Source organism: Lepidochelys kempii, chromosome 10 (genome assembly GCF_965140285.1).
Source record: "Lepidochelys kempii isolate rLepKem1 chromosome 10, rLepKem1.hap1, whole genome shotgun sequence".
Taxonomy (NCBI): domain Eukaryota; kingdom Metazoa; phylum Chordata; order Testudines; family Cheloniidae; genus Lepidochelys; species Lepidochelys kempii.
In genome coordinates, this window is record NC_136389.1 from 76,095,667 (window position 1) to 76,106,527 (window position 10,861).

Genomic DNA, 10,861 nt, shown 5'->3' on the forward strand with positions numbered 1-10,861 from the left:
CATTCTCTTTTCTTGTGAACTAATCATTTGTCCAGGTATCTGTGATGGTTAAATATGCACATAAATTTAGGTGAACTGACACAGAAAAGATTATGTACATCACATTAATATTTAGGAGGGAATAGTCCTGTGATTAGAACAGGGGACTGGGAATCAGGACATCAGGGTTCTATTCCTGACACTGGCTGGATGTGTGACCTCAGCCGATCGTTTAAATGCCTATTGCCTATAGTTTAAATGCATGTAATACCTACCTCATTACAGGCTTAATCTATTAATGCCTGTAGAACACTTGCAGATCTTTGGATTAAAAGTGCTATATACAAAGGCATAGGAGTACAGTAATATTAATATATACTATAAAGAGCCCTCTTCCCTCCCCTCTATAGACTGTCCTATCTATACTATATGCAGTGTTATTGCCACCCACTTGTCTCTCTCTAATATCCATACTGTGGCTGCAATAATGTGACCCTTCCTAGGTTCCAGAGAGAAGTGACTTTTTTGCTCTTCTAAACGATGCACATATGAATACTGTGCCTTGCCATTAACCTCTCACAGGAGCAGAAGCACTGTGTTTAAACAGCAGCACTGGGTACCATGTACCAAGTCTTATTCATTGCTTTAATTGAGCTTGAACAGTTCTAAGCATGTGGTTATCATTAGGCTACCATATTTGTTTAACCTTTCAAAGGAAGGAAGAGGTCCTTGGCATGTTACCGGGAGTACATGCAGAACCTGACTCTCATATCCTGAATTTAATTGAGCAACTACATGTCAAAAACCCAAGTTCTAGTGTAAATGAAACCTCCAGTAACACCGTAACAATGAGCAATAGAGCTGGTGGATAAATACTGTGGTGTGATATCTGTCCAACATGGCATGGCAGCCCTTAACCACATGCTGTACATCATTAACAGGAACAGTGTTCTTTCACACTGCATTACTTTTCACCCATTTGTCACAGGATAACCTGGGAACTTACAGAAAAAATGTTTATTGGTTTTAATGGATTTTTATGTAATACCATCCCTGTACTATTTTCCATTAGCATTTTGACAATGAAGAGTACTTCAGGAGGGCAAACAAAATATGAGTTTCTGTCTAAAAGGCATTGCTCTGTGAAATTCAGTAAGTGAAAGTGCTCTGGCAGTAAATAATTATAATCCAATTTCTGATTAAGTGGCTGGACGGTTTAAATAGATGAGTTCTATTTAAGCAACTGCCCCCATTGTATCAGTTCAACAAATGGACTAGATAAGGGTTATGCATCCCAAACACAGGAGGCTATGGTATCAGGGAGCCCATTCATGTTCAAAGGATTTTGCTACTGCCTAGAAAGGTTATGCCTAGCAGAGGTGCAAATGGACATAGGCAAAGGATAGATGGACCTGATCCATGAGGTGCTACGCACCTTCAATTCTCATTTATATCAGTGGAATCTGAGTGCACTCAGCACCTCAGAGAATCAGGCCCTGTATATCAAGCATTTTATTTCCTAGAATTTACAAGAGTGATCAGAAGCTTGTGAAACAGAATTAATATTTAATCAATTTTAATTCAAACTAACTATTTTTTCCTCCTTTGTAAGAAAAACTGCATCTACAACAACATATTTACTCCTGAGTTTCATAGTATTTTAAATTTAAATATTAAACTCTAGGAATCTGGGTATAAAATGATAGGACTAAGACAGGAGCTTATTCGATCTTAAAGTTAACGTGCACTGTCCCAGCCCCCTGTACGTTTTACCATGAATATTCCAGCTGCATCTATTTTTCTTCAAACCATTCATTGCAGCAGTGCTACATTTAAAAAAGAAAAACACAAAAACCACACCCAACTCACAGCACAAATCGAAATCCATTTGTGTAAGCATGCTACCTCCTGTCATATCACATAAAACCCAATATCTGAACTGACAAGCTTTGTACAAAGTTCCACTCTGAAGTAATTGAAAAAGGCTGAGGTATTATGCCTCAGAAAACAGGATTTATAAATAAAAATGTTGACACACCCTTAAACTATGGAAGTGTTACCACATACAGCTATAGTGTAGCAGCAAAGAGTGACTGAACATTTCACTCTCTTTGCAAAGAGTTTAGAGATGTAAGATGGAGAGCGGGGGAGGGGTGCAGAATAAGGTGGGGGGAGAGAGATATCTCAGAGTGGGTCAAAGGAGATGCAGGCCTGAAAAGTAGCAGCATCCAAGGTAGTAACTATAAAGCATTTTTTCTCCCTCACACCAGACTTACAGCAGTGAAACTCCATTGACTTCTGTGGGACTAGCCTCTGTCACGCTGGCAAACCAGCTCTTGCCAAGGCTTTAGGCCTCAGCTGAGCACTGACAAATTCACTTCTGGAAAGCAGTCCGTTTCACCTGGGTGTTAGTATGGTTAAGATGGGTATTGGACTTATAACCATGTGTTTAGACTCTATGAAATGCTTGTAAATTGCTGCATGCATTAATCTCACTTATAATATCTATATCACATGCTATAAGATAATATTTAAGTTTTTGCTTTATAACTATAAAAAATGTTTGCCCTGAAACTGTCAACCTGTCAGAAAGGATTATCTCCTGCTCGTTAAGAAGGCTATCAAAACTAAATGGGTCATTGTGGGACATCACAAAATAAAGTCTTTGTTAATTGCCCTTTCACACCCATGAAGAGGCTATGTGCAAAAGAGATTGTCCCGTCAGCTTGAATTCTGGAAGAAGAAAATAAAGATAGTGAACAGGAAAATTTGTCATCTCTTTTGCTGTTTGGACTCTCACAGAGCCAAAGCCACTAAACAGAAGCAGAGATCCCCAGGGTCAACCTGGGTTAGCCCTAAACAGAGCCTGCACTAGGCATAAGCAGACTAAGCAATTGCTTAGGGCCCCAAGCAGCTCAAGGGGGCTCCCATTCACTTTTTATTATTATTAAGGCTAGGAGTCAGTCACAGATTCAGTGATTTTACGTGACCTCCACGACTTCAGCCCCGGGTGGCAGGGCTCTGGCTGTCAGTGTTGGGGAAGAGGGGCAAAAATATTCCTGCTTAGGGCCCCCAATGGGCTAGCAACAACTCTGGCCCTAAAAGACATTCAGTGCTGACAGATTGCTACAACTCTGTCACCTTTTGCAACCATCAACTGTAACTCATTTGTGTATATATGTTTGCCAGCTTTAACATGTAAATAACTCTCTCGTTTCTTTTTCCTCATTAATAAATCCATAGTTATGTTACTATAGGATTGGCTACCTGCATTGTCTTTGGTATGAGATCTGAGATACAAATTGGCCGAGGGCAGGACCAGCTCTAGGTTTTTTGCTGCCCCAAGTAAAAAATTCGCCATCCCAAGCTCCGAGAGCGCAACTGCCCAAGCAAAAAAAAAGGTGGCCGGAATGCCGCCCCTTGAAATGTGCAGTCCCAAGCACATGCTTGGTTTGCTGGTGCCTAGAGCCAGCCCTGACTGGAAGTAAGTGACTGGTTTCTTGGGACTGAAAACAACCTGAATCTTTTGTGATCTTTGGTGGATAACAACCAACTATCACTAAGTCCCACTTTCCAGGGTGGCAACATAGCTTAGAATGCCCAAGGTGATTGTCTGTAACTCCATCATAAGACTGTTATAGCTCTTCAGGGGTTCAAATTTGTTACTGAGTTGGTCAAATCTTATTGTGGAACATACAACCATTTAGGGGTGTCTGCCCTGCTTTTTGACACTCTGACCTGAGGTTGGTATTCACATTCGTGAACTGCTCCAGACAGGGTGACACCCTCAATATACCCCTATATAAGCACAGTGAGAATTGGGTCCTTAATATCTACTGCCTCCCACAGAGCCCAGGAATGTGTGGAAAATTCTCAGGGCCATACTCTTATCTCAGTTACACTCCTGAAGTAAAGGGTGGTACTCCAAATGTACAATGGTGTTACTGGTGTCTGGCTCTCAGAGTATAAACTAAAAAAGGGATGGGGGGGTGAGTTGGGAAATAATGGAATGTATAACTGAAAGATTTTCTGGACAGAGAGCATGAGAGAGGCTCAGTCCTTTACCATCACAGACAGATAAGATAGATGGAAGAAAGAAAGGAGGCTGAAGGACAAAACCTACACCTGAAGAGACAAGAAGAAGACAAATCCTCCCATAGTGATGAAAAGGAAAAAGCAGGAAGACAGGAATTGACATCTGAGTTTGGAAAGCAGTCCAGTTTGGAGATGCTTTTGTCCATAAGGGAGATGCTAGAAAGATCACCACTCAAAAATATTTGAAAAAAACAAAAACAAAAAATACCAATCCATATTTTAAAGCCACGTAGCATTTAAAATTACTGCAGAGCCACCCTTCCCTGCTTGCTAGCTGAGATTGGGGCTAGCAGTTGACATTACATTCAATGCAGTTCCTCATTACTATCATTATTCATACAGTGCCATGGAGCAATACAGATACGAAAGAGGCAATAAGCCAGATTTTCAGTGGTACCAAGCAATCTCAACTCCCCAGTCATTTCAGCTGAGTGTTGGATGCTCAGCCCCTTTGAAAAATCAGGCTTAACACATGCCTGGTTCAAAGAATTTATAATCGAATGCCTCGATCATGTAAGTTACCAAATACCTCATAGGTGGTGTTGAACACCCTCCACTCCAAATTACTCGCAAGAATCAATCTTTAAACTAGATTCCTTTCAAAATTAAAATGCATTTAATTTGAGCAGGAGAGGGAAGGAAAAGAAACATTCTTCCCCAATGTTTTTCCATGCCTTACAGTCATCCGGACATTTTGATGCTGTCAATTTTTATTATATGAAAGTGAATACCTGTGCTACCCATATCATAGCTCTCTGAGCCTGTCCTGAATTTCTTGCTTCAATGAACAGCTGCATGTAGTGGAATGAAATGTGTAAATATCTCTATTGTTTTCCTGTGCTTTTGTGTCAGCTGTTCGATGTCTTTGAAACTGTGCCAAAACCACCACAGTATTTTTTTTTTTAAAGGGGCTGGTGGGAATGGTTTCGCTCTGTGCTGTCTGTGCACTTGACATCAAATATGAGGTTCTTTAAATTTGGTTTCCACAGACTCATCTAAAAGGACCACTTCTGGTGGTTAAAAATGCAAAAGGTTTTGATTGTAGTGCCTTGACAAACAGCCAAAGATCTGATGTGGGGAAAAAACACAGCAAAATAGTTATGACCAGAATGGAAAAAACAAGGAAAAACACATGGCTTGATTTCAGAGCAGAAAATTGACTTAGGCTTTGCATAAACGACAGCATACCTCCAAGCTTGCTGATCTCCAGTCTGCCTTGAAAAAGAGAACATACAGTCTAAAAGCAGAGCCTATTAAAGGCATAATGTTTCTAAACAGCATCTGTTACGTACTAATAAGCATTACTTAAAGGACACAGGCCTTAAATTGCTACCAAACGTGCACTTATCTGAAACTGCTGCAAGGCAATCTTTACAAAAACATCACGTGACACCAAGGGAATCTGAATGATACAAAATGGAATTTTTATTTAATTTGGCTTGATGTTGTAACACAGCAAAAAACATGGAGGCATTCTCTGAGATTTTGTGAAGCTGTTTGTAGAACTTCACAGGAATGAATTACAAGTAAGAATTATGTCTGTGGAGCTGTTTGCCATCTGTTCTCAGTAATACTGCAAAGACCAGTCACGAGACTTCAGTTTCAAAGGTTAAAAATGCAACATTTTTAAGCATCCCTTGACCTCTTGGTAACTGAGCAGGAGACTGTGTACTTTGGATATGTGTGACCCAAGGGGCTGCCAGTCACTTTGCAAAGGCAACATAAAGTACTGTGTGTTGCCACAGAAAAAGCTCAGGAACCTCTTAGTTTTGCCACTGTCAGCGGATGTGGAAAATTCATACTGACCTGGTTTCTAACACATCTGATGTTGCAAATACAGATCTGGAGCTTTAAAATTCCACCTGTCCTGCAGCAAATCTCCTGCACAGGAAGGTAAACTCTATTGATTAACATGGATTTCATGAAAAAAATCTTTCCGCAGGACAGGTGTAATTTTAAGGCTCCTTTACTGTAACTGTTAAACTAGATACACAGATTAGTCATTTAGTAACTATCACTAAGGCCCCAGGATTATATGCTGTATTACCCACAAAAATGCCCTTCCCAGAGCCTATGGTACGTGCAAACCTCAGGGCTCCTTGAAGAAAAAAAGAAAAGAAAAAAAAACTACATGAGAGCAGACTGTATTTAAAATAATTAGCTGAAGTTCCAGGTGAGCAGCTGGTTCATTTCTCAATGTTAGGGTTGGCACAGGATCTACACAAAGGGCAAATAGGTTTAATTTTAGATGGACAGGCCTGCAAGCCTTATTATTCACATGAACAACCTTTATTGTCACTTGAAGTCAATGGGATTATTTTGGGAGTAAGAGTTGCAAGATCAGACAGCAAGAACACTTAAAGTTGTAGCATCTCAGTCATAGAGCAATGTAAGATAAAAAAAAACACAGCATGAGAAAGCAAAGCTAAAGGCTGGCTCCAATACATTCAGAGACTTCATTTTTTATTGCACCACTTGCCAATTGCTGCTGAATTCTTTTTTAAGCTCAAGGATGTGCAGTCAAAGAAATAAGACAGAACTGTAACAATAGCTAGAAACACTAAAATCTTTTCTTGAAGAGAGAGGGGATTGGGGTGGGGTGAGGAAAGAACCATTCAAAACACATGACTTGGAGCAATACAAAATGAAGCGGGGGAAATGTTTACAAAACCTAAAGTGCTTAGCAGCACAAGATTTGTCTGGACAAGGAACACCAAGTTGCATTCATCTGGAGATACTTCATTTAAAAGCATCAGCAGAGTAGCGAGTCTTCCAAAAAAGCCAATATCATCATTACAAATGTTTGACTTTCATAAGTGGCTGATAGGAGAAAAAAATAGGGTAATCTGATTTCAGCACATTTAGACACAAGCATTAGAAGAACTAATGAACATCATCATAATTATTTTACTGAAGAGGATGAAGTAGGTGCTTTAGACAAATGGCAGCAACTTAAAATGTCTTTCAGAAGATAAATTCCCTTTCTCTCCATTTACCTGTTAGCTTGACAAATTAAAAAAGCACAGTGCAGAGACAGAGCATGAGAGAAAGCAGTGCAACAGTTAACCGAGGTGATGCAATCGGCCCTTATCCAAGGGAGTGCATGAACAGAGCTTCTTGGAAATGCTCTTAGTCAAATATAAACCAAGAACACTATTCACACTCAAGACTCTCTTGGAGATCCACTACTGAGCATACACAAAGGCCCACCTATCTCAAAATCATATCCATTACCAAGCATCAAATGCTAGATTGATTATTGTTTCGCTTACAGCTATAGATCTAAATTAGTATCTATTTTAGGGCAAAAGAAACTTGCCACACATATCAGCATTATTTTTTTTTCCATTCTCTCTGTCAGCCTCTGCTGGGGAGAGAGACTCTTTAGCCTGCTACTAGAAATATTTGTAATTCATTTTTGCTTATTTTTTTTCAAATTTCCAAACATTACTTTACAACAAATATTTCTACTTCTTCTGTTATTTGTCATTCCATTCACCAGCGATTAACAAAGGATAAACTCTGCAACAATATGCAGGAAAGGCTCCATATATCTCATTCCATATCATACTAATCGAATTAGCTACTGTCTTGTGGCCAAGAGACAACATAGTTACTACTCTGTTCTCCATTATTCTTGATTCCTTTACTTCCTCTTAAAGCAAAAGTGAAGTTTTGATTGGAGGATTATAGCACTGCCTTTAGCATGAGACTCAAACCTTGGAATTATGATTTGAAGATTTTTTTATATATACTGTGTTCCCTCTGTTCCTCTTTACTGTCTCTCCTGTGTTCATTTACTAAACCACAGTACCACTATATTCATTCATAGGGCTATAAACACACTAAAGGACCAGGTGTGTGAAGGAAGTGGTGCCATTTTGACAGTGCTATTTTTCTGACTGTAACTGCTTTCTAATCCAAACCCCATCGCAGTAAAGGGAAGTCTTCCCATTTACTTCCATGGATTTTGAATCAGACTGTAAGACCAGAAAAAATTAACACCTTTGGACCCAGAAAAAGTCTCATGGGAACTTTGCAATAAAAACCAAAGACACCTAGAGTCAAACTGTGACTGCACAGGAACTGAGCGAAATTTCCTAGGCACGCACAAACTTGTTGCTGTGTGTTTTGGTAATTTATAGAAAACCTGAAGTCAGATCTTTAAATCTAGCTAGACGTTGCCAATCAAGTGGTCAACCCGGTAATACCATACAAAATACACACACACTATTGAAAAACAGCATCCTTAATAAACAGCATGTCTGGTGTGATAACTTATGTAGGGACCAGCAGACTTCTGTGGAAGTGGCTGGTTAACATGCTGCTGGAAGTTAATCTTGGTCCTCTTCCAGCCAGCTCAGCTCAGAGCAGATTGTGAGAGGCAGTCACTCACAAAGCCCCACCAGAGGGATTTGTTGTGGCTGGGTAGTGCCCAGAAGTTTAATATTGTTTCAGGTCCAGCCTGGTAGCATCATTAAAGCTCAGTCTAGGAGCCTGCCTGGGAACGGGGGGAAGGGACAGCAATGCCAGGGAGCAAGGTGAGGGCAGAGGTGGGGCACTGAAAGAAGCAGGGATAAGACCAGGAGAATATAAGTGGGCATTGGAAAAAGGAGTAGGAAGGAAGGGGGTATAAGACAGAAAAGGACACAGGAGAGCAAAGGGCCTTTGTACCCACAGGAGAGGCAGTGCCAGGGCTGGAGGAAGGGAGTGCAGTGCTGTGCGGGTAGGCAATGCCAGGGCTGGAGAAAAGGAGACAGTGCCATGCAGGATGGATGGGCAGTGCCAGGACTGGGGGAAGAGGGGCAGGGCCATGCGGGGGGCAGGGCCAGGCTGAAGGAAAGGGGACAGTGCTCTGCAGGGGGACAGTGCAAGGACTGAAGGAAGGGGGGCAGTGCCAGGGCAGGAGGAAGGGAGGCAATACTGTGCAGGGGGAGGAGGCAGTGCCAGGGTAGGAGGAAGGGGGAAAGAGCCGTCCGGGGGGGGGGCACTGTCAGAGGTAAGGGAGCAGTGGGGGAGGGAGGGCAGAGCCGTGCGGGGAGCAGGGGGGGGTCACTGTCGGGAGCAGGGGAGGAGGAGGGAGCAGTGCCACACGGGGGGTGGGCACTGTCGGGGGCAGGGAAGCAGTGCCACGCGGGGGGGTGGGCAGGGGGGTGGGCACTGTCAGGAGCAGGGGGGCAGTGCCGGAGGAGGAGCAGTGCCACGCGGGGGGGTGGGCAGGGGGGTGGGCACTGTCAGGAGCAGGGGGGCAGTGCTGTGCGGGGGGTGGGGGCACTGTCGGGGGCAGGGGAGCAGTGCCGGAGGAGGAGCAGTGCTGGGCAGGGGGGTGGGCACTGTCAGGAGCAGGGGGGCAGTGCTGTGCGGGGGGTGGGGGCACTGTCGGGGGCAGGGGAGCAGTGCCGGAGGAGGAGCAGTGCCACGCGGGGGGGTGGGCAGGGGGGTGGGCACTGTCAGGAGCAGGGGGGCAGTGCTGTGCGGGGGGTGGGCACTGTCGGGGGCAGGGGAGCAGTGCCGGAGGAGGAGCAGTGCTGGGCAGGGGGGTGGGGGCACTGTCGGGGGCAGGGGAGCAGTGGGGGAGGGGGGGCAGAGCCATGTGGGGGGGTCACTGTTGGGGGCAGGTGGGGAGAGGGCACAGTGCCGGGGACGGGCAGCGTCGGGGGCAGGGGAGGAAATGCCCTGCGGGGGGCTCACTGTCAGGGACAGGGGGGCAGTGGAGGAGGGGAGGCAGTGCCGTGAGGGGGGGGGGTCACTGTCAGGGAGGAGGAACAATGCCGTGCGGGGGGGGGACACAGTTGGGGGCAGGGGGGACAATGAAGTGCGGGGGGGTGGGGGCACTGTCGGGCGGGGTGGGGGGAGGGGAGCAGTGCCGGGCGGGGTGGGGGGCAGGGAGGGGGCGGTGCCGGGCGGGGGCAGAGAAGCTGTGAGGGGCGGGCGGGCGGCCGCGGGCTCCCTGCTCCCTCTTACCGGCCGCGGCTCTTCCTGTTTCCTCAGCTTCCATCACTTCCTCCGAGCCGGCCTCCTCCGCTCCCGGCCGGGCCCTCCCGGGACAGCCCTGGGCCCCGCTGCCCGCCCCCCCTGCGGCCCAGCACAGAGCGGCCCTCCGACCTCCTCTCCCCGCCCCCCCGGCCCGGCTCTGGCCCCCCCCCCAGCACAGACCTGCCCCCCCCCAGCCTCCCCAACCCCACCCCGAACAGCTTCCCCAGTAGAGACCGAGAGACCCACCCCAGCATAGCCAAGGAGCCGGGGGTAGACACGCACCTTGGATACTGGGTATCAGGCGACCACCACTGAGCCCTGAACGGCACCTAAATTCCCCTGAGACTCGAGCCTGAAAGGGACAGGTTTAATTTTAAATTTTTCTTCATTTGCCCCCGTTGAGATTTTCCAAAATCAACATGGATTTCTTAAAGGGGCCAAGCTAATCCAATTCTGTGTTTTTAAACAAAAAAAGTTCTCTTCCAAATTTTGTCCAGCTCTACATGTTAGATAAATGGAAAGGTTTAATTAATTCCAATTTATTAACCGTTTTAAAAGTTGGACATAGCACCTGCCAACATCAAGCAATAAAAAAAAAAAGTTGAGCGATACTCCAGAAGTAAAAAGTGAACATATATTTCCTAATGATGGACCTAGTTCACTTCCTGTTACCTTCAACAGCAAAAAGACTCAGTTCAGGACTCAGGTCCTGGAAATTCTTCTATACAGGCAGAATGGTATTGCAGAGAATATGCTCTTTTTCCATCCGACAGTTCAAGATTTTCTTTTACACTTCTCAAACAAACGCATA

General features: G+C 44.8%; 1 protein-coding gene across 5 annotated transcripts in view; it reads right to left on the minus strand.

The window, feature by feature from the left end:
* LOC140895066 (protein FAM169B) overlaps nucleotides 1-10,431 on the minus strand; it is a 54,923-nt gene extending 44,492 nt beyond the window's left edge. For 3 of the 5 annotated variants that reach the window (XR_013636446.1, XM_073304250.2, XM_073304252.2), the window contains exon 1: nucleotides 10,039-10,159. Coding sequence is in view for 3 of the 5 variants with exons in the window: in XM_073304250.2 (XP_073160351.1) it covers nucleotides 10,039-10,072 (34 nt within the window). In the remaining 2 variants the exon portion in view is untranslated. Of the gene's footprint in view, nucleotides 1-4,805; nucleotides 5,281-10,038; nucleotides 10,160-10,332 lie in introns of those variants that run through there. The other 2 variants (XM_073304251.2, XM_073304253.2) reach the window with 2 other exon arrangements.
* Nucleotides 10,432-10,861: the final 430 nt, after the last annotated feature.